Source organism: Pygocentrus nattereri, chromosome 12 (genome assembly GCF_015220715.1).
Source record: "Pygocentrus nattereri isolate fPygNat1 chromosome 12, fPygNat1.pri, whole genome shotgun sequence".
Lineage (NCBI taxonomy): Eukaryota > Metazoa > Chordata > Actinopteri > Characiformes > Serrasalmidae > Pygocentrus > Pygocentrus nattereri.
In genome coordinates this window covers 5,090,147-5,114,922 of record NC_051222.1, presented here as the reverse complement: position 1 = coordinate 5,114,922, position 24,776 = coordinate 5,090,147, and the positions used below count along the sequence as shown (strand labels likewise).

General features: G+C 39.7%; 1 protein-coding gene across 3 annotated transcripts in view; it reads left to right on the top strand.

Moving 5' to 3' along the window:
- The first annotated feature begins 9,883 nt into the window (after positions 1 to 9,883).
- Positions 9,884 to 24,776, top strand: part of fn1b (fibronectin 1b) — a 55,732-nt gene continuing 40,839 nt past the window's right edge. For all 3 annotated transcript variants that reach the window (XM_037543823.1, XM_037543822.1, XM_037543824.1), the window contains exons 1-11: positions 9,884 to 10,094; positions 12,389 to 12,514; positions 13,433 to 13,570; positions 13,800 to 13,931; positions 14,329 to 14,466; positions 17,096 to 17,254; positions 18,435 to 18,635; positions 19,038 to 19,220; positions 21,245 to 21,421; positions 23,883 to 24,035; positions 24,615 to 24,743. In XM_037543823.1, coding sequence (XP_037399720.1) covers positions 9,947 to 10,094; positions 12,389 to 12,514; positions 13,433 to 13,570; positions 13,800 to 13,931; positions 14,329 to 14,466; positions 17,096 to 17,254; positions 18,435 to 18,635; positions 19,038 to 19,220; positions 21,245 to 21,421; positions 23,883 to 24,035; positions 24,615 to 24,743 — 1,684 coding nt within the window. In that variant the 5' untranslated portion in view covers positions 9,884 to 9,946. The remainder of the gene's footprint in view (positions 10,095 to 12,388; positions 12,515 to 13,432; positions 13,571 to 13,799; positions 13,932 to 14,328; positions 14,467 to 17,095; positions 17,255 to 18,434; positions 18,636 to 19,037; positions 19,221 to 21,244; positions 21,422 to 23,882; positions 24,036 to 24,614; positions 24,744 to 24,776) is intronic.

Genomic DNA, 24,776 nt, shown 5'->3' with positions numbered 1-24,776 from the left:
AGAAGATGACTCAGCACTATGGGTCTGAAAGGATGTGTAGCTGTTCAAGGAGAACCTCACTGAGAAAAGGAGATGGACACATCAAACAAATAAATAAGCTTAACAATGGACCCAGAGTCCAGACTTCAGACTTCAACATCACTGAATGTGTTTGATTACTTCAGAAAATGATCAACCAGTGTCTAAGATTGATTTTAAAATAAAATTTTGTTACATTAACTTACATTGAAATTACAAATGTTTTTTGCTCCTCCTGTTTGGAGACTTTGGCAACTTCGACATGGGTCAAACCATTTTGGTCATTCCATTAGCTCAGAGGAGCTCTGAAAGGGCAAGGTTTGTGGGGTGCTCCCAGCCAGAAGTGGTGAGTGTCTACCAAAAGTGGTCAGAGTTGCCCATGCAAAACCCTGTCCAAGGTCAGAAGCACCTATGAACACATGAGCATTGGAACTGGAAATTGGAGCAATGAAAGAAGGTCAGCTGGTTCAGTGAGTCCCATTTTCTTTTATGTTACATGGTTGTCCAGGTACACCATTTACCTTGAGAAGTGATGGCACCAGGATGCACTGTGGTTAGAAAACAAGTTAGTGGAGGTAATGTGTGAGCTCTGGTCAATGTTCTGCTAGGAAACTCTGGGTCCAGGCATTCTTGTGGATATCAATTGAACACGTGCCACTTTTCTAAACATTGCTGAGGACCAGGTACACTTAATGGTCGTGGTGATTTCCTTTAATGGTTCCTTTAATTCCCTGATGCCAGTGGCCTCTTTCATGAGCACATTGCATATGTCGTTCAGAAATGGCTCAAGAAACATAATGAAGGTCCAAGTCCAAGGTGTTGCCCTGGCCTCCAAATTCTCCAGATCTCAAGGCGATTGAGCATCTGTGGAATGTGCTGGTACAACAAGTCCAATCCTCAGCGACTTCATCTCACAACTTGCAGGACCTGAAAGGGCTGATGCTAATGTCTTGGTGCCAGCAAGGCAGAGCCTTGTAGTGCCACAGTCAGAAAGGACTATGTGGTGAAAGCCTGTGTGGTGAAAGAGCTTTTGCTGTACCCCACCCTATAAAGACATGAGCAAATCTCAGGGCAGGGTAACATTATTTTACATTACATTACTTTCTCTGACAAGAATAACATAAACATATCCAGCTCAGTATCAAGGGGAGGGGAGGGGTCATTTTGAGGCTTTTTCAGAATGTTCTTATCTTGAGAACAGTCTGTAAGGACAGGAACAATTTTATATAAGAGTTTCAAATGTCAAATCTATTAAAAATACCTGCAGTCCACGCAAAAGCCTGTCCATGTCTTACACATACAAGTGAAAGTGTAGGAGTTTCTCACTGACTCCAGGCTAATGCGAATGTCATTGTGCAGGCACTTTTAGCAGAAGTTGAAAAGTAAGCACTTCTGATTTCTGGACATATGGCAGTGCTGGACTGATCCCAGATCCCCCTCATCAGTTTTATATACTGTGAAAGTATCAGAGATTCTGTTGAGCTTGAAGAGAGAAGTGCAGACACCTGTACCTACCAAAGAAAACAAGAACAGCTGCAAACCGCAATCACAGGTAGGGCTCCTAGATCTGGATCCATCTCAACACTGATAAACAGGAAAATGATAACAGAATGAGTCATGACAAACCACCCCATGGTGTTCTGGGCCAACTTCATGGGATTTATGATGCGTACCACTTTCTTACTAACTGCTTTATGAGTATACAGCATTTAGTATTTTAGAAAATGAAGTATACTCAAAAAATCCACTTTCACACTTAATTCAGTTCATTTTGACAGGGGTGATCACCTTTTTGAATATGAAAACTTCAGTTTTGTGACAGTTACCATAGTCTCTCCCAGTTTTGCATGAATCAGCTTTGTAATCTGATAACTTACACTGAATTAAGGTCCAACTCCTGCCAGAAAATAAAAGCTTAACAAAGAAATCAAACAAAGAAGAAGGTCTGCTGCTGTGGGATTGCTACTGATATCATAGTTACAATCAGTACAGTCCTGCTCAAACAGAGGGTTTTTGTAGTGTTTTGCGCATTTTATTATTATTATTATTACTATCAAGTCTGACTTAGGTTAATGATCATTACATATCATTAGAATTGCTGAGAATTTGACCTTTGTTGTATATTTTACTCTTATTAGTTAGGACATTTACGTCTGTGACCAATGGTTTAGGTTAAAAAGGTAAAGTAATTTCTGACAAGCAAAGAGTATTTGAAAAGATGAGTTCTTATTAAGCTTAAGGAGCATTTTAGCAGCAGAGCTGTTAGCAGAGATGTATCCATCCTAAATGTAGCTTGCAGCACTACTGTAAATAGGGTATTTAGCTACACGACACAGTGCTAAGCTATGCTACAACTGACTGAACGTTATGTCACTTCTGTTGAGTATAGCCTTCAGCTATAGCCTAAAAATGTATTTGCTGGCTAATGGTTGGCATATGCAGTTAGGCCATGATAAAAAAAACTATCAGCAAGTTACAGACATATTGTTGATAAGGGGATATAGCAGAGATTAAACCATCCTAGCTGTCGTTTACAACACTATCACAGCTAGGATATCCAGCTACATGACACAGTGCTAATCTAGGCTATAACTTACTGTTTTTAAATGTCGGATTAGCTGTTTGTTAACTATGTAGTATATGTAGTTAGTCATCTTAAGGAGCATTTTAGCATCAGAGCTGTTAGCAGAGATTAAGATATCCTAAATGTAGTTTGCAGCAGTATTGTTAACTATGATATTACGCCACATTACACAGTGCTAAGCTATGCTACAACTGACTCAACATATATATATATATACATCCATCCATCCATCCATCCATCCATTTTCTAAGCCGCTTCTCCATCAGGGTCGCGGGGGGTGCTGGAGCCTATCCCAGCAGTCTTCGGGCGGAAGGCAGGATACACCCTGGACAGGTCGCCAGTCCATCGCAGGGCAGATGATATATATATTGCTTCTGTTGAGTGTAGCCTTACACTACAGGCTAAAATTGTGTTTGCTAGCTAAGGGTTAGCTTATGTAGTTAGTCCCATGACAGAAAAGCCTATAAAAGCTCCGAGTTACCAACTTTATGTTGCTAAAATGACATAGCAGAGATTAGCAGAGATTACCCCATCCTAACTGTAGTTCACTGCACAGTCACAGGGCATTTAGCCATGTGACACAGTGCTAGGCTAGCCTGCTACTCCTTTTGTTGAGTTTGGCCTCAACTAAAAGCCTAAAAATGTGTTTGTTAGCTATTATTTAGCCACATGATAAAAAAGCTTACAAACGATGAGTGTTTGAACTTCAAGCTAGTTCCAGTCAGGCTAAACTCATTTGGTATCTTGGGGTAATAATGTGGTAAATAGAAGACGTTACATGCATGTCTTATGATGTAAGGCTACTTTGTTTCGTTCACTAAATGCGAAAGCCTTGTTTATATAGAAAGCAGTGCTGATGGATTTAGGTATATTCCGCTTTACTTCTCTCAGACGTGGCGTGATTTTGACTCCGGGAAATTTGTCAGGGCTTTAGGTATTAGTGTTTAGCACACAGTTGGGAAACAGCATTCGGCAAGTTAAGCTTAGGAAAGGGGTTTTTTCTTGTCCACTTTCCAGCCACATTTATCTTCCACAGTGAGCTCAGAATGATTCTGGGAACACTGTGCAGGACGGGTGCTGCCTTGCAGGGTGCTGACCGCCTCACAGTTTTATTTGCTACATAGCTGGAAAACGTACGACGCTACTGGCAGGGACATTTTCGGCATGATGGATCAGTGATTCACTGTGTGAGAAGGAAACGGATTTAGACTCCAGAAACATGCAGTGGTGTGAGGACTTGCGCCCGTTCTGTTACTGGAACCGAACTTGCAGACACATTTTTTTAAAGTGGGGGCCCACAGGCTGTCCGATGAGTCAGTAAGCTTAACGCTCAGGCCGGCCCAGAATGTTATCAGTCTCGCCTTTCTTTCCACAGTCTGCTGCACGTTCTGTCAGGTTTCTTTCCACAGCTGTTCGATGCGTTACTACCACAAGACTTTTGGTAAGAGTGTATTACCATAATTCATGGAAAGAGCAGCCAAACGTTTTTACTCATAGAAATTTTGTCCCGTTTTTTAATACACATCTCTTGCAGTAGTACAGTTTGAAGGGATGAGAGTGTGTAGTGATGCAAGCATTTGACCGTACTGATATACTCCCAACAGCAACGTTATTCGAATGCTCTACCTTGCTGGTGTACAGTTAGACACTGTAGCAGAGAATATATAAAGAGGAGAATTGCCCATTTAGTAAAGTGTTAAGCGTTTGTTGCACACTAGAGGGCGCACCCGGACAAATCCAAAATGAATGGGTTCATTACACTGCGCTCAAAAGCAGTAACGCCAACCAAACAGCACACAGTGGCAGTAATGCTAAGTAATCAGCACTCAGTAGCAATAATGCGAATCAAGCATTAAGTACAAGCAAAAACAAGGTGGGCATTTCCAATAAAGTGGCCACTTCGTGGAAGCACAAGATGGGTGCTTCTAATAAAGTGGTCAGCGAGTGAAAGTACAAGTTAGGTGTTTCCTATAAAGTGGCCAGTGAGTGGAAAAACAACGTAGGTGTTTCTAAACTGGCCAGTAAATAGAAAGTTTTACATTGCATTATGCTCAGTATTTGTAAGTTGCATCATAACTTTACTACACTATCTCACACACACACACACACACACACACACACACACACACACACACACACACACACACACATGTAAACAGACACCCACACTGCTGTATGCCTAGTCAGGACGCACGTCTCGATAAAGTGTCCTCTGAATCAGCAGCAAACACAGTGAGCAAACAGGCTGGATATTCTCATTTGGAACAGCAGAGCCTCCATGAATCACAGACAAACACACAGCACAGGTCGTGACTAAGAGACCTGCAGACAGGTGAACTCATCAAGGTGGAAAAGGAACGGCATAAAAACAAGATGAACGAGTGAAAGGAATATTTCTGTGAGAAATCTAATTTATCTTGTTTGCCGTTTAGCTATGTTGTCACAGTCTGGAAAAAAGTCTCTACTTACCTCAATTTTTTGTCCTTTTACACAAAATTTTGACAGAATTTAACACGTAATTCTGTCACCAGCTGCCGTTTACATTGTCTCAGAATTTCATGATGGACCAAAAGAAATGGTCTGAAATTACTTGGAATAAATAATTTCTGTGTTATTTTGCATTAAACACTAATAACTTATTTTCATTCTCGTGTAAATTGATCTTTTTTGGAGATACCAGGTTCTTCCAACAACGACTACTTGCTACTTTCTTGTTTGGTCTCCGTTTGCTTCATTAGAGTTACAGGGCTAAAGTAGCTAACAAGAAAAAGAAGCTAATGACTTCAAATTGCGCAAACGTGGCTTAAACCATGTTGACTTATTCTAGACTTACTTATGGGGTTTCTAACACTGTTCCAGTGGCGAACCAGAACCAAACCAGAGCCAAAACTCTTTGCAGGCCATAAGTGTTAAAAAAAAGCTAAGAAACAAAGAAAGCACCTCCGATAATACTCGCTTCTGCTAGTGGCCTCAAGCCATGACATAATAGTGTGTGCGCTAAGCTAATGCTGCTGCACATTGTTTGTTTTTCTATATTAGATGTGGACATTTGAAGCTGGTAAAAGATGTTTTATGTTAAAGCAGTAAGACATGAGAAGCCATGTGTTACAGTGTGAAGTTTATTTTTAGTGACTGGAAGCATTTTGTTAACCTGTTAGCTACCTTTTAGCCTGTTTGCTAGCTGATCAGCCTAGTTCTAGTTAAGAAAATTAATTGTTAGTCTCAGTTCAAAGAAAACCAATGGGGGGACATGTCTGGACTGCAGACAGGCCAGTTTAGTACCCTGACTCATTTATTATGGAGCCATGTTGCTGTAACACATGCATGAGCAAGGCTTTCTTTAAAAGAGACGTCATATGGATGGCAGCATATGTTGTGCCAAAACCTGTAAATATAATTCAGCATTAATGGTCCCTTCACACATGTGCAAGCCAGCCATGCCATGCGCACTAAAGCACCCCTGTACCATCTCAGATGCTGGCTTTTGAACTGTTCACTGATAACAAGCCAGATGGTCTCTCTTCTTCTAGCCTGGAGGACGTGGTGTCTGTGATTTCCAAAAGGAATTTCAAATTTTGATTTGTTGGACCACAGGACACTTTTCCACTTCCAGCAGCCCAGAGAAGGTGGCAGCATTTCTGGATCCTGAATGTATATAGTTTCTTTTTTGCATGGTAGAGTTTTAACGTGCATCTGTGGGTGCAACGATAAACTGTGTTCACAGACAGTAGTTTTCAGAAGTGTTTCTGAGCTCATGCAGTGATTTCCAGTACAGAGTCGCGTCTGTTTTCAATGCGGTGGAGCCTGAGGGCCCAAAGATCATGACAAGCTAATATCTTTTTTTTTTTTTTGTCCCTTGCTTTCTCTGGATTCTCTGAAACTTTTAAAGATATTGTGTGCCATAGATGATGAAAAGCAAAAGTTCTTTGCTATTTTATGTTGAGAAACGTTCTTCTTGAATTGTTGCGCTATTTGCTCATGCAGTCTTTCACAAAGTGGTGAACCTCATCTTTACTTCTGAAAGACTCCGCCTCTCTGAGATGCTCTTTTATACCCAATTATGGTACACAGGAAAAAAAAACAATGCTAATTGCTAGCCTTTAGCATCATTACCTGTCTGCTACATTAGTCTCATAGTTCCAGTGTAAAGCAAGTTTCACACACGGGACTCGTCTTGGCTGATCGACTGCATCTGGGTTAAGAGGGCAATTGTGAAAGTTTGACAATTTTGCCAAACGATCTCTCTAATAGTATTTGTATATTCTCCACAGCTTTGGCCTCGTTCCTGCCTCATAACATCTTTGTGATAGATGTTCCATGGACTCGGCAGAGAGAGGCTGTAAGTCAAACAAACTGTTGCGCTGAAAGCTTCGCTCTGGTGCTGCACTTATGTAATAGAAGTGAATTTGTTTATGAGCTAATGTAAAGTCAGCATGATGGTACTGATTCTCCTCCCTAGAGCTGCTATCTCCCGGGAGAGGTGAACTTTTCCCCTCAGCACTGACGAGACGCAGGATTCCCTTGACAGCACAGGCTATGGCTAATCCTCTCCAAAGGGTCGGCGATCTCCGAGAAGGCCACAAGAGCAGCGCTAATGCATTCATATGTTGTAATGTGGAAATAAAGAATTCACTCTTGGACTCTTTGGTTTCTGTGTTTTACTGCCTTCTACTGAGCTGGATGGACATAGATTTGGTTAAAAAAGTCTACTTTGAGACTTGCATGCATAGTCCTTGAATAGTGTATTTTAAGGCATTACTTAGGTATTTATTAAGCAAAGGACATTGTTTTGAGGAATTCTTCTGAGATACTATTTCAAGAGAATAGGCTACAACTTTGAGATGCTATTTAAAGAAAATTAGTCTATATTTTGAGACACTAAGTCAATATTTTGAGAACGTTCTCTCTCTTGTAAAGTTACCATTTTGGAGATATGAGGTCAACACTAAGAAAACATAATTATTTTCACACAGAAATTAAATTATTTAGAGAAATGAAGTCTTTATTTCTATACAATAATTCGAGATGTGAAAACAAGTCAAAATATTAAGAAAACGAGTCATTACCTTGACTTAGTAAGTCAACATTTTGTGGAAAATACTTATCACTTAGAAAAACTAAGGCAATATTTTGAGATAGTAAGCCATTATTTTGAAATAATAATTTGAAATTTTGAGAAAATATGCCATTTTTATCATACCATGTCAACAGTTAATGAAAATGTCATTGCTTCAACATTTTGGAAAGAAATAGGTCAAAATTTTATTTTGAGAAAATCTGTCATTATTTTGAGACACTAAGTCAATATTTTGTGAAGGCACGTAACTATTTTGACACATTAGGTCAAACATTCAAGACAATAAGTATTTATTTTGAGGTACTATGACAAAATTTGAAATGTCCCTCATAACAATATTATTTAATCAAAATAATGACATTTGAATTCTTTGAATTGGATCTGAATTAATTTCAAGTAATTCAAATGTCATTATTTTGATATTTTTAATGAATTACTTGAGTATTTACTAAGTAAATAACATTGTATTATCATGAGGGACCTTATGCTAAAGTGACAGATAGTTGGTGGAACTTATCAGGTCTAATTAAGAAAAGAATATTGTTGTTGTTGCGCAAAAATCATTTATACAAATTTTCTGTTGATTTTTAGTTGTTTATTTAATTTTGAACTTCCAGTCACTCTTGACATTGTTTTAAAATTTCATGGTGAACAGAGCAACAGAAATGGTACAAAATGACTTAGAAAGAACATCTGGTTCTATTGACTTCCATTACAAGTTAAGAAGGTTTTTTTCTTTCTCCTGTAAAGTTACCATTTTGGAGGTGCAAGATTTTAAAAATTATCACTTCATAGTTTGAGGACAGTAATTTTTTTTATGGTACTGTCTTACTAAGTAGGCTTCTAAACTGACCAACCTTTAATAGAGAAGATGAACTATTGACCTCTGAATGTATTTGATTAATGTGTGTTAATACAGTCAGTCATGGCATACAGTGGTTAGTTATTGACTGTTGTACTTATAACTGAATGATGCAATTTAGGACCTGGTATTTGGAATTTGGACCAGATGTAATACAAATGTCTGACATCCTGGTAAATTACGACACATCAGTCTTTCTGGAGTATTTCTGCACTATTCGCTATAGAAGCTCATTCTCACCTGACAGAGGAGACAAAATCATGTCTATGTTTTTGTCTTTCTCCATTTCTGGCAACCCCACGTCCAAATTTTGACTTAGTCTCTCAAACTCACAACTTCTTAAACTTTTTTAAAATGACTTCTTTTAAAATCATGACTTGCACTGTTTAAAAACAAGTCTAAAATAAGTCAAATTTTGAGAAAATATCTTTATTTTGAATTAGCACATCAAATGTTCTGAAATGTTCATTGAAAAAAAGTGAATATTTTGAGATGCTATTTTGTTGAGATACTAAATTGAAATGTTGAGAAAACCAGTCAAACATTATTTTGACATAGTAACTAAAAATTCTATGAAAATTTGTCATTACTTAGGGATCCTAAGTCAATATTTTGAGAAAATGTCATTATTTTGACATTTTTGAGAAAATAGGTTAAAAAACGTATGTTATTATTGTGAAACACCACGTCAACACAGAAATGTAATTACTTTAGTATATTAAATCATTTCAACAAGTCACAATTCAGAGAAAGTAAGTCATTATTTCTACATAGTAATTAAAACATTTACGATGTGCAAACAAGTCAAAATATTGAAAACACTTATCTTGACATAGTAAGTCAATGCTTTGAGGAAATTAATTGTGATTTAGCCAGATTTTTTTTCAGTCAATTTTTGAGTATTTTGCTAAATGGAAATTTTGAGAATATATAGCATTTTTGTCATAACGTGTCAAAATTTTGAGAAAATGTCAGTATTTCAATATTGTGGAGTAAACAAGTTAAATTTTTTTCAAAAACAAGTCAAAAACTCAATAAAATTAGTCATTGTTTTGGTTAAATAACACTGGGTATTTTTTGAGAAAATGTAAAAATTATTTTTTCATAGAAATTACAAATATTTTAAGAAAACGGGTCACAATTTCAAGAAAATAAGTAATTATGTCGACAAAAATGAAAATGTCAAAGTATTTTTGCCAAAACTCAGAGATAAAAACCCCCAGTGGTGGATTTAGTGCTGAACACAGCGGTGGTGGGCGTGGGGGCAGGCCCCGCCCCTCCGCGCTGGTGGAGGGATATATAAACCCCCAGCGGCGGAGCTGCAGCTGAAAGCAGCGGCTGCTCGGCGGCGCGGTGTGGCTTTAATTCTTCATCTCTTCTTTCTTTTGAGTGGGATCACAGCGGGATGGTCTGGGGGTCCGTGGCCGGGCTGCTGCTGCTGTGCGCGGCCAGCGCGGTGCTGAGCCTGCCGCAGTCAGGGCGGAGCAGAGACCAGCAGCAGGTCGCGCTGGACGCAGCGTTCCAGGAGGCAACAGGGTACACTGGACTACAGGGTAGGACGGAGCACTGGTCATCACAGCAGGACAAACACAGATTTAACACACAGAGTCAGAGCAGGACGGAGCACTGGTCATCACAGCAGGACAAACACAGATTTAACACACAGAGTCAGAGCAGGACAGAGCACTGGTCATCACAGCAGGACAAACACAGATTTAACACACAGAGTCAGAGCAGGACAGAGCACTGGTCATCACAGCAGGACAAACACAGATTTAACACACAGAGTCAGAGCAGGACAGAGCACTGGTCATCACAGCAGGTCAAACACAGATTTAACACACAGAGTCAGAGCAGGACGGAGCACTGGTCATCACAGCAGGACAAACACAGATTTAACACACACAGTCGGAGCAGGACGGAGCACTGGTCATCTCAGCAGGACAAACACAGATTTAACACAGAGTCAGAGCAGGACGGAGCACTGGTCATCACAGCAGGTCAAACACAGATTTAACACACAGAGTCAGAGCAGGACGGAGCACTGGTCATCACAGCAGGTCAAACACAGATTTAACACACAGAGTCAGAGCAGGACGGAGCACTGGTCATCACAGCAGGACAAACACAGATTTAACACACAGAGTCAGAGCAGGACGGAGCACTGGTCATCACAGCAGGACAAACACAGATTTAACACAGAGTCAGAGCAGGACAGAGCACTGGTCAGTCAGAGGGAGGAGTAAATCTGGACAGAGTTCTTCTCTAAAAGTGCTAATAAATGTTTTTTGATCATGTATTACACTTCTGTACTGTTTAAATGCTGCTTACTGGAAAAAGATGTTTGTATCTAGAACCATGATTTTTCAAGCTGAAATGGTTCTCTGCCTGGTGAAATGGTTCCTTAGACTGATGGAGAATGTGTTGTATATTGTTCTATATAGAGCGGCTTTGAAAAGGGTTCTGTTTAGCACCAGAACAGTTCTTCTATTGTTACAGTTTTTGGTGCTATGTAGGTCTCATGGTTCTAACAAAAGCAGAACCCTTTTGGTGTTGTATAGAACTCATGATTCTAACAATAGCAGAACCCTTCTGGTGCTTTATAGAACACATGGTTCTAACAAAAGCAGAACCCTTTTGGTGCTGTATAGAGCTCATGATTCTAACAATAGCAGAACCCTTCTGGTGCTTTATAGAACACATGGTTCTAACAAAAGCAGAACACTTTTGGTGCTGTATAGATCTCATGATTCTAATAATAGCAGAACCCTTCTGGTGTTTTATAGAACACATGGTTCTAACAAAAGCAGAACTCTTTTGGTGTTGTATAGAACTCATGATTCTAACAAAAGCAGAACTCTTTTGGTGCTTTATAGAACTCATGGTTCTAACAAAAGCAGAACTCTTTTGGTGTTGTATAGAACACATGGTTCTAACAACAGCTAATATACCTGTGTATGTAAACACATAGACTTGCATACAGTTTTTGAAGATCTGTCGTTATTTTGAAGGGCAGTTCCACCAAAATCCCTACATAAATAAAGGTGTAAACAGAGCTGGTCAGAGCGGTTTGGTGTGATACGTTCTAGAGAAACGTACCGAGTCAGAATTGTTCACAGTGATGGTGATAGGAACCAGAGAGGAACCTCTAAAAGCTCCTCACAGGAAATTATTACATGTGATGTGACTGTTTTGAGAAGTTTTGAGAAGATTCTTTAAAATCCATTCACTGTGGCGGGATACATGCATGTTTTAAGGCAAAATAGTCCCTACAACTTACTATTTCCAAGTATTTTATCATCATTAACATTACATATAAAGCTCAGAAGACATATGAAGGTTCTCTGGTGGTTCTCGATAGTAAATAAAATGGCTTTATTTGTGTTGTAGTCATGGAGACTCCTGGTTCCTATCACCACCAATGTAAAGACGTTGGAGTCTCTAAAATCAACCAAAATGTTTGTATAATTTCTGTATAATTAAGTAGTTGAGATGTAAATAGAGTCGTTCAGAGTGGTTTGGTGTGAAATGGTTGATTCCCAAGTGAATCCATCACCCTCTCTGTGAGGGAGCTTTTAGATGTGGACGTCTGGTTCCTAGCACCACCACTGTGAACAATTTTGGCATCTAGATCATTTACATCTAGAGCATTTCTTACCAAACCACGCTGAATGGCCTCTCAATTATGCAGAAGATTTGAAAAATAAGCTCCTGGTCTGCTTTGCTGCTGCTCACACCCCCTGCTTTGGAGAACAGAGGTGATCTTCAGTTCCTTTGTTGTGCTGTGATGTTCTCCTGCAGGTCTGTGCGTATAACTGATGTTAATGAATGTCTCTTCTCATTGCAGAAGGCTGTACGGAGGGTGACCGGTTCTACAGAGTGCAGGATCAGTGGGAGAGACCCTACATGGGCAGCACTTTACTCTGCACGTGTCAGGGAACGGCAGGGATCACGTGCGAGTCCAAACCTGCAGGTTGGTGAGACTCATGCCAAGATAGTCATCTAGACAGCTTCTGAAGCTGTGCTGGTCATCACACAGCCGATGAAAGTGCTCGATTGCAGTCATGCAACTTGCCCAGATTGGCAAGTCCAGATTGTAGGAACACTGGTTGCTACTGAATCCCATCACTGCAGTAGAATGGAGTAGGGCTGAAAGACTTTCATATCAAACTCTGATGACCAATCAAAACCAGCCAAACACACACAGACATGCTATGACCTCACAAGCACAGCTAACTGGCCATCTGCCTCACTGTGTTCACGCCAGGCCTTCTTGGCCAAAGAAAGCTTCAGTTTATAAAAAATCATCACTGTTTAAATTGCAATCACAGTATTGGCCACTGGGGAGAAGAACCACTTAATAATAAACATTCAGATGGTCAAGTGGTCACTGCACATCCATAAGAAGAGGGTTTTTTTACAGGTTCTGTAGTAAATGCAAATGTTATGTACAGCAAATAATGGGAAAAAACCTTCATTTGGTTTTTTGACGGAATTTGAAATTTACTAGCTGCCCTTTACACTGTGTTAAAATTTCACAAAGAAATGACCAATAGAAATGGTCCAAAAGTACTTCCAAGAATTTTATGTAGCTTATAGTGTTTAAGCCAGAAGGGCCTGGGTTCAGTTCCCCGGCCGGGCAACCAGGGCCTTTCTGTGGGGACTTTGAATGTTCCCCCAGTGGGTTTCCTCCCACAGTCAAGACATGGTCAGGCCAAATGAACATGCTAAATTGCCTCTAGATCTGAATATCCAGATCTTTTCAGGGTGTTTCCTGCCCTCCACCCAATAAACGATGGGATGGGCTCCAACCCAGAGGGATAAGTGGCTTAGATAATGTGTGTGTGTGTGTATACAGTGTTTATCTCTGACCTTGTTTTTGATCTTGTAGTTGAGGAGACGTGTTACGACAAAATAAACATGAGGTCATACCGAGTCGGGGAGACGTACGAGCGGCCCAAGGATAGCATGATTTGGGACTGCACCTGCATCGGCTCCAGCAGGGGCAAAATCAGCTGCACCATAGCGAGTGAGTGAATCCTCCTAGAGACGCCTCATTCTCAGTCCATAATTTGGCGAAAAATGAAATTTACACGACACCTGCAATCAAGTATTGTTGGTCAGGCCAAACATGTTTGGTTCTGGAGCTACAGGTTCTGCTCCACTGTATGAGCACGGTGCAGTGCTATCACAGCCATCTGTCTCATTCCTTACATATTAAAACTATGAAATCTGTTTTCTTCATTTTCTCGTATCAGACCGCTGCCATGAAGGAGGGCGCTCGTACAGGATCGGAGAGACGTGGACACGTCCTCACGACACCGGGGACTACATGCTGGAGTGTGTCTGTCTGGGGAACGGGAAAGGAGAGTGGACCTGCAAACCTGTCGGTACGTGTTTTTTAACATGGAGGTTCAATGGGTCAGCTTGTCTTCTGTGTGGGCTGTTGCGCATATAGACAGTTCAGTGGTCAGGATTCTGGGAAATCCAGGCCAGTGGTTGAGCTGATGGCAAATATTTAAAGGATCAATAACTGAAAAGTGTGTCAGACACAAGTTGCACTGTTTGAACCTTCCAGTAAAGCTGTTCAATATAGACAAATACTAGTGTATAATATACTAGTCTGCCTTGCAGTGTATTAAAAGTGTATTGGTTGGTGAATAATACAATTAATAATAGGATTAATATCGTTAATAATAGGATTGCACTGTGCTATATTACATGTACACGTTGATGAATCAAAACTGCACAAAGTTAATGACCTCAATTTAATATTGTTTCCTGCAGCTGAGCGTTGCTATGATTCCTCTTTGGGTTCCTCATATGTGGTTGGTCAGACTTGGGAGAAGCCTTACCAGGGCTGGATGATTGTGGACTGCACATGCTTGGGAGAAGGCAGTGGACGCATCACCTGCACCTCCAGAAGTAAGTTATAGATCTGAGCTTTGCTGTTCCTTAATTATAAAGAGAGCGAAGCAGTGAAAACTTCATCCCGATAGCAGACGTATTTGGGCCGGCTTTCCTATGTGATTGTCGGTTGACTGCCAGGCAAATTTTCGGTGTACGGGCCAAAGTAAGGCCAGATGGTGGATAGCTTAATACGATTTGGCCTTGTGTCTATATTTGTGGGCCAGATTTTCTGTTAATGTTGTTGGAATGGAGTTGGGCCAGATTTGGGCCGTATCAATTAGTTCGACCCACTTTACAGTGTGTGGGCCAGATCTAGACAGCAGATTCAGCCATATACTGACATATACTGATATATATATATATATATATATATATATATATATATATATATGCCAGAACAAACCCAAGGACGTATTTTGTACCGATGTGAGCGGAACATACTCTAAACTCAAACTTTTTAAAGCATTAATTTGTCAAAAAATGAAATGTATACAAATATATTCAATCAGCCAAGACGTGTGTGCTTCTTTAGTTTTGTACTGGAACTAGAAGGCCAATGTAGCTAGCAAGTAAAGGAAGATTATGAACAAGCTAACTATCCCTTTAGCATGCGTAATTATCACATTCTTACCTCAAAATGTGTAGATTTGTTAAATCATCTCTAATAGGCTAGCCTTTATTGTTTGTGACATTGAATGACATTACAAGTGTCTGCTCACGGAAGAAGAGGAAGCCAGGATTTGTTCAAATGGAACACGTTCAGCCCCAGCTAGATTAGCCTCAGTGAGCTAATCGGCTAGCCATGCAAACGTTGCCATAAGTTAGTTTGAGCATAAGCTACATAAAATTTGTGGCTAATTGCTTTGTCTGGCTATAAACTTGGTGTTGAACTGTGGTGTAGTGTCTTTTATTCCTGTGTTGTTAGCCATTTAGCTATTAGCAAGCTAACTAGCCTGCTAACAGAGTAAAGAGATGAAGTTTGGCAGTCATGTATAGTAACAGATAGTAGTTTGTAACCAAAAGCACAGCAAAGTGAATGTTATGATTATGAATTTTAAGCATTTCGAAGAACTTTTGTGCTAAGTTGCAATAATATTTGGGCGAGTTCTGCTGCCAAAGTTGAGTCAATCGTCCGAGCGCTCATCTAATAAACTTCACTTGAGCTAATAAAGTAGTGGAACAGCACTGTACCTGTATGGCAACCTGTAGTGAAACGAGTTGATGGAGTTAGCATAATGGTAATTGGTGTACGCTTCTATTGCTTGTTGGCTACATAAGCCTCTTAGCTCCAGTGTGGGATTAAAGAAGCGCACCTCAGACACTAAATTTGTCTTAACTGGTCAACTACGTTTGGCTTATTGGAGAAAATGTGGAAACTATTGCTTTAAAGAGGTTTTTGATTTCACATTGAACATCTGAATAAAATGTCATTCACAGGGTTTTAGAGTTAGACCAACTTTTATTGTGATAGTCCAGTGGAACATGTGAGCTCACAGGGATCACATCACCAATCCTGAGGATCTGAAGTGTGAACTGAGCCATTTGGTCGTTATTTGGTCTTTGCTGTTTAACAAAGTGTTCGAGTTTATACGGTATATAAGTAGGTTTTTGCTGTTGGACTCAAACCTGCTGCCCGATTGCAATCCTTACTCATCAGTTGTTTAAAATAAACCTATTTAAGTCTTTTAAATGATTTCTGTCAGAACTTATTCCACACGTTCAGCTAAATTTTTCTTATTACCATGTAATCATTACTGTGGGCGCACCCCTCTTACATCAGTACCACTGGGGCCTTTAAGGCTGTGAGCTTTTCTTCAGCTGGACTGGAGCAGGCGAGTGGAAAAAGACAGCAGGCTGCCCAGTTGCTTACGCTGTAAAGGGATGTAACGAAGGAAGTGAGAGTGAACAAACACCATTAAGAACGCTCTAAACTTCCTAAGCCTCTCTTCTGAAAGGCGTCAAAGCTGGTAACAAAGATCTCTCAACTAAGTGTGAAAAAGTGGTGCCAAAACACACAGAAACAATGGGGAGCATGGTGTTGTGGAAAGCTGCATCCTGTCAAGAGTGCTTTATTTCAAAGATCGGAAGGGAAAATTGATGGGAGTGAGGATGAAAGTACAGACTGAAGGCTGTTGTTAGGAAAGTCCTCACTATCCTTAATGGAACCTTACTTATTGAAGGGAAGGTTTCTGCTCAGCTCAGCTCCCAGTGTTGAACTGACACCCGCAAATTAACGTTGTAACACTGAATTTGGCTCTGGAGGCTTTGCTGTGGACTTTAATTGCCTGATGTATTTGGAGTCTTGTGCAAAAGTTTTGGCACCCCACGTCATTGTAGGTTTTGTTGCTGTTCTGATTGGAAATCACATTAATAACACAGTTAAGGATACAGTTGCATTTCTCCTAGATTTCCATATTATACTGAAAAAAGGTAAAACTGTTTTTATAATATGTTGTTATAAAATAAATAATACTGAAATCTATCCTCTTCTGCATATAAACATGTCGAAAGGTTGAAATCTGCACTTTCAACAGAATTCCTCCACTTGTTTTGATGAACTATGAGCACCAAATAAAATGATTACCAAAAAAAATTCATCACACAGTACAGTTTTATTAATGGTTTGATTCCTCTGCTCTTTCAGACCGCTGTAATGACCAGGACAAAAGGACGTCGTACCGCATTGGTGAGACCTGGACCAAAGTGGACTCTAATGGAAACACGCTGCAGTGCCTGTGCACAGGGAATGGGCGAGGAGAGTGGAAGTGCGAGAGACACACCTCTGGGAGACACACTGCTCTTGGTGAGTCTTCTTATTCTACAACAAAGTCTTGGAAAAGAGAGACTGTTGAGAAACAGTAACATTGATTTCAAGTGTGGCATCTGCATTTTAACTCTGTTAACTCTCAAAATGAAGAGTGAAGAGCCACCACTGCCAGTGAAGACACCATCATTAAGCTGAATAATGAAAACAAATCCATCTGAGAGATTGCACAAACATTATTTGTGGCCAAATCATCTATTTTCTAAAAAAAAAAAAAAAATGAATGTACCGGTGAGCTCAGAAACACCAAAAGGCCTAGAAGAGCAGGTAAAACAACAGCTGTGGATGACAGAATTATTTCCTAGAGAAGAAAACACCATCATAACAGCTGGCCAGATCAAGAACACCCTCCAGAAGGTCTTAAAGTCAATACAGAAGGTTTACCACACAAGCTAAATCACTGGTAACCTCCAAAAACAGGAAGACCAGATTAGAATTTGTGAAAAAAAGCCTGTACTGCTCTGGAAGAACATCTTCTGGACAGATGAGACAAAGATCAATTTGTACCAAAATGACTGAAAGAAGAGCAAAGAGAACAAACTCTTAATCCAGAGCATGCTACTTCATCTGGGAAGCATGGTGGAGGTAGTGCTATGGTGTGGGTATATATGGCTGCCAGTGGAAGTGTTTCCCTTGTATTTGTTGATGATGTGACTGCTACAAGAAGGAGTAGGATAAATTCTGAAGTGTATACAATGATATAATGTCTTTTTAATATAATGTCTAGAATTATGCTTCAAAACTGATTGGCCAGCACCTAACAGTGCAGGTGGATAATGACCTTAAGCATGCTGTGAAAGCAACCCAAGACTGTTTAAGGCAAAGTAGTGAAATGTTCTGCCATGGTAAAGTCAGTCACCTGGTCCAGCTGAGCATACAGGCAGTCATTGAAGTGTTAAAAATGACAGTTCAGTTTATGATTGTTAGTTTGTCCCATTACTTTTGAAAATTTATGAAAAATGTAATTCCTACACTGTTCAACCAGTTTGGATGTGAATAATCTTAAATTAAAGCTAAAAGTGTTCATTTATGAACCTCAGGCATTTGGCTAGTTGGCTAGAACCTCAGGCTTTTTGGCATTTGGCTAGATGTCACTGTCTTTCTTTGAACACTTTAGCTGTTCCATGTTGCTCTAACGGTCTTTCCCATTTTTGAACAGATACCAGATTAGCCGTGTCAACTCGGGTCCATCCTGTGACCCATCAGGTGGACGTCCTGAACCAGCTTGTCGAGGAAGAGGGTTCCTGCCGCACGGCTTCTGGAGTCACCTACTACAATGGGATGCGCTGGGTCCAAACGCAGGGCAGCCAGCAAATGATCTGCACCTGCATTAATGGAGGAATCGGCTGCGAAGAGTGGGGTGCGTTAGTCCAGTCTTAAAGGAATTGTCACTTCAAATGCTGTTGGCCAAGACATGTTTGCTTCTTTAGTTCTGAATGGGAGCTAAAATCCTAATGTAGCAAACAAGTAATGGAAGTTTTAGCATTTAGCAAAGCTAAATCAACACACAGTCGCCTCAAACAGTGTGGAGTTGTTCAATAACCTCTAATAAACTTGCTTAAGTGTTTTCTGACACTGTCTGACACACTTATCTGTAAAACTAGACCAAATTGCTTCACATAGCTTAAAAGTGTAGTAGCAGCATTCTTAATTCCATAAAGTGCTACTTATAGTGATGCAAGTTTGTTGTAACAGTAGCTTCATATATTTCCCACACAAAATGTTTTAAGCGTAGGCCTGTTACTTCTTTCTGTGTGTGCAGATGGTCAGTCTCAGGTGTATGGTGGAAACTCCAATGGTCAGCCATGTGTGTTCCCCTTCGTGTTTGGAGGAAAGACACACTACTCTTGTATCTCCGAAGGCCGCACGGATGGACAGCTCTGGTGCAGCACCACCTCCGACTATGACACTGATGGCCAGTACTCTTTCTGTACCCAAAGGAATCGTAAGTTCAGACTGTCTTTTATATTTAAGCAGAACTTCTATCTCTTGTTTTTAATCTTACCCATTTGACCTTCTGGAGATTACTGTGTCTATTATTACAGAAGTTACAGAAAGTTATGAATAGAATCACATTCCTGCTGTTGGATTTATGCCTGATAAATTGGTGGCAACCACCTGCTCAGCTTCATTACAGCAATACAAGCCATAGTAATAAACATGAACGCTAAACCTTTAGTGTGAGGACAGCATTCTATAACACAGAACACCTCAATATGAAGGGAATGGATGAAAAATAAGAGGGAATTAACAGAAAACAACAGAACTCTGAAGAATTCTGAAAAGCTCTGCACACAAGGCTGCAATATTTATTTGACAACTTCATTTGAAGGCTGCCTACATAGGGCATCATGACACAAGTATTGAAAGACATTTAAAAAGCAATTTATGTATGAAGAACTTATGTATGAAGGCAGATGTCTAGTTAAGAACCATCAGTTTTCTGAAAGAAAAAGAAATTAAATAATAACAGGAAGATTTTAACAGGAAATAACAGAAGAATTTATTGTTTTTGTTGAGGGCTTGAAATCATCCATAGAATTGACAATTTGGGGTCTTATATAGGATTCAGTAGGAGTTCAGCCACATGATAATGCTTCATTACGTTGTTGCAAATGATACAAATGTCCATCACTTTAGTTTAACTTCAATACAGTGTCACTTACTTCATAAAACATCTTGTCACTTTGTTTTATGTTCATAAACACTCAATTATTCCTTTTTGAACATGCTATTCAGTACTTATACATGTCTTATGAAATTGCAAGGATGTAGCCTTCAAATAAAGTGTCTATTAATATTATTTAAAACTGAATTTCTGCTATTGGTTTGAGTTTAAGAAATTGGTTGGTTGAGAAATGATAACCATATCAGTTAGTAAAGTTCTGTTTTATAAAACTGTTAGAATCTGTTAAATAATGTACCAAATTAAATAATGTTTACTAAAACTGGCTATAGTAATTAATTATTCATTCACATACGGTGTGTATCCCAGGAAGTTTATGTTGTATCTTTTATATTTTCAACTGAAGATTAGCCTACTGTTTAACTGAAGCCAGTGGTTGTATCTACATTTTATATACTGATCAGCCATAACAATAAAGACCACCCCCTTGTATCTACACTCACTGTCCATTTTATTAGTTTCGCTGATCACATAGGAGCACCTTGTAGTTCTGTAGTTACAGATTGTAGCCCTTCTGTTTCTCTACATACTTTGTTACCCTGTTCTTCAATGGACAGAACTCCAATAGGACCCCCACAGAGCAGGTAGGAGTGTCTTACAGAGTGGACAGTGAGTGGCACGGTGTTTAGAAACTCCAGCAGCACTGCTGTGTCTGATCCACTCGCACCAGCACAACACACAGTAACACACCACCACCATGTCAGTGTTACTGCAGTGCTGAGAATGATCCCCCACCCAAATATGGCCTGCTCTGTGGGGAAGATGGACTACCATGTGGTTGGGATAGTGTAGTGGTTAACACCTACACTGTAGACTGGGGTTCAATCCCCCACCAGGACAAGCACCCTACACTATACCAATAAGGGTCCTTGGGCTAGACTCCTAACACCACCTTGTGTAAAATGATCAAATTGTAAGTCGCTCTGGATAAGAGCGTCAGCCAAATGCCGTAAATGTAACTGTAGAACTACAAAGTGAAACAATGTGGTCAGTGGAGCTGATTCAGTGGACAGTGGGTGTAGAAACTAGGAGGTGGATTTAACGTTATGGCTGATGGGTCTATACTGCGGCTCCTCTAGCGATACATTTATAACGAGGGAAGCTGTTGTTTTGGTAGAAGCCTCAGCTCAAGCTTTGCTCTTGTAAACGAGCAGAGCATAACATTCAGCCTCAGCCATAATATGATGTCTGGTTTAGTCTGGAATGCAGCTGGAAAGACGTATGAAGTAAAAAATTCCTGCTTAAAGAGCCATTGTTTATCTCTGGTCTCTCGCTTCCATCAGTGATGGTGACGACCCGCGGCGGTAACTCTAACGGCGCCCTGTGCCAGTTCCCCTTCGTCTACAATGGACGCAACTACACTGACTGCACCTCCGACGGCCGCCGCGACGGCATGAAGTGGTGCGGCACCACCACCAACTACGACGAAGAGCAGCGCTTCGGCTTCTGCCCCATGGCTGGTGGGTACACCCTGAGGACAGCTCTCATCTTTAGCAATGGCTAACCATCCTGAGCTTTCGTAGAGACAGTGAAGAAGTTAAAGATAGCGTACAAACTTAGCCTAAATCATTACATACTTGCCTCAAACTCTGTAGAATTGTAAGGAATCACTTGTCGACTTAGGGACTGTCACTTTCCATTACCTTAATAATCATTTTAATCATTCTATTTTAGTATTTTGATATTTAATCAAGAAATCAATGTTTTTTTGAGGGCCAAATAGCAAAAATAGGCATAACTAAACAAAGCCTTTGGAAAACACACTTATGAGTATATAGCTAAAAATATATCATACATGTCATAAATAACCATAATAGGGTTATTTATTAACAAATGTGTATTAAATTATGTATTATCCAGTTATCTGTGGGTATCAGAAACATCCATTTAATACTTGAAATATGTTTTATTAATATTTAGAAATGTTTAATGAGCTTGCCACGCCCTTGAATATCATATATATATATATATATATATATATATATATATATATATATATATATGTCTTCACTTTATACATATCTTGAGTATAACCAGTATGAAAACACCAATTTCTGTTAGTGCATCTATGAAATGTTCAATATCATGTTAGCTACTGGTAGCATTTACACCCCTCAGAGGGTTTTGTACTATTTAGGTCAGCTCTGTGAAACATTTGAAACTTGTTACAGATATTCAAATGGCATGGACATTTGTATGCTACAGTTTTATATTGAATTCTTTGGTAAAGCCTAACTGAATGGTATTGAAAGAGTTAAACTAACCCTTTTACTTCACATACATGCAATTGTAACAACATATATTTTATGTTGCTTTATATACACACAATATGAAGAGCTAATGTTTAATTTTACTTAATATACACAATTTGGAACTGTTTAAACTGTTAGTGTTATGTTAATATATACACAATTTGTAACAGCTAACATTTACTTTCGCTTCATATACATTAAATTTGTATCTAGAAGCATATGTGCATTTGTGAGCTCCTGCTGGTGTGGGTTTGAGTACTAATAGCGCCCCCACGTGGACAATCTGCTGAATACAGCTTTAATATTGGCCTATGGATAGCCTGTTTACCATTAAAATCACAAAGTATAATTATTTTAATCAAGTATTTGTCAAGACAGCATTATAGACTTGCATATGTGGATTCTGGTATTGTAAGATACTATTATATATACAAAATACTTTTTTTGTCAATTTTTGTTGGTAACATACAGCATACAGTGCCAGAAACCATATAAGCAAGTGTACTAAACGTAACATAGCTCAATTCCCTGATTACAGTTTGATGTAAATGTGAAATGATTTAGACCCACAGTGCTAAATGATGGGTAATAAGCTTCCATTATTTACTTACATTGCTACCATAACCTCAGCTCTAGCACATAATTAACAAAAAACCTTCTGATTAACTGCATTTGGGTTAATGCAGGGCTGAAGACGTATATTTGCTTCATGCTACATTTATGTACCACTTGAATGCTCACATAGGCTGGCATCCATGCCAGAATCTGGTTTTCTAGTTTGTCACTGGCGCTGACTCATTGCTGTGAACCTGTTCCAAGACCTCGGGTTTATGGACAGTAATAGCTTTTTAATGAAACTGGTCACTCATGAGTCCAGGCTGTTAAACTGAAACCCTGCAAATGCTCTCAGGAGGACTAATGATGATGTCCATATCCATCAGCAGATGTATTTACACAGTAAGGGTCATTATAGGAGTGGGAGTCTTATAAGTGCAGAATGATGGGTTCTAATGAGTCGTTCATTTGTGACACTGTTGACTAGGGCTAGAGGGTCCAGCCTCAAGAAGGATCTACTGGACTTGGCTGAGGTCCAGACTGAGCCAAGGACAGTGTCTGTCTGGCTGAGATCGGTGCATATATCCATGCACATTTTCTTTATTGTTACTGTTTTTTCCACATTTTGAAGACATTACAGCTATTGTAATAGCACATATGGAGATACTTAAATCAGAAATACTGACCTTCTGCCACCTCACGACACAACTGAATGGCTCAAGTGCATTAACAAGGACCCACCTTCATCTGATTAACTTTTTACAAGGTACATATAGTAATTAGAATGATATAATGATTGTAATTCAACATATAAAAATTACTCAAGATATTTTTGAAGTCAGCAATTTCACTATTTATATATGTTTTAGAAACCGATTTCAAGCACTTAAGCATGTTTGATCGGGTATGAGTGATTTTGGAAATACATGGTTTTCTTAAGAACAAAGATGCCCCCTTGTGGAGTCTTTTAGCCTGCTAAATGTGGGTGAGAAAGTTTCGTGACATGCTTCTTATATAAAAATGACTATATGCAAAGATATACTGTATGTTCAGTTGTGTGCAAAAGTTTGGGTAAAATTTGCAAACATCTCTGACCTGTGTTCTCTCCATGCAGCTCATGAAGAAATCTGCACGGTCAATGATGTGATGTATCGCCAGGGTGACGAGTGGGACAAGCGCCACGACACTATGGGTCACATGATGCGTTGCAAGTGTGAGGGCAATGGCCGCGGCGAGTGGAGCTGCATTGCCTACTCTCAGCTTCGAGGTACAGCAAGCTGTTCTGTTCATTCACCTTCAGTGCATGTTAAATGCTGCCACTATAAAAAGAAGTACCAGTTCTAAAATCAGATGGGATGACCGCAAAATCGAATTGAAATCTGTATTGTTGCTCCAAGGAGGAATGATCTTCGCTATTAATGGTGCTTGGCAATCATAGCAAGCTACATTGCTTGATGAAAGGCTTGTTTACTGGTTCATGATGTGTCTAACAACACCTCTTAACCATTGTGAAATCACTGTAAGGCATGGCTTTTTGTCGTGCTCAGCTGTTTGACCACAACAATAATTGCATAATCAGCATAATCAGTTGTTATATGCAAGTGCAGCAATTTAAAAATGTATACAGTTTAATCTCCACATTTGCATGAATGCATTTTTGTAACCGTAGTAGCTAGATTGAACAAGACATGAAATTTTGTGCAATTCATGTATCTGAAATGTCAAAAGCTTTAGCTTTTGTATGAAGAGAAAGACAAAAGAAGGCAACAGAATGATGTATTTTAATAAGTCCCTGATAATCATAATTATAATAGTCACTTATACAATCTACGTTTTCCTCCCCCAGACCAGTGTATCGTAGAAGGAGTGACATATGAGGTGAACCAGAACTTCGACAAGCGCCACACCGAGGGCTACATGATGAACTGCACTTGCTTCGGCCAGGGCCGCGGACGCTGGAAATGTGACGCTGTTGGTAAGGCAGTGCATTTTTGCTTCATTTCCGTCC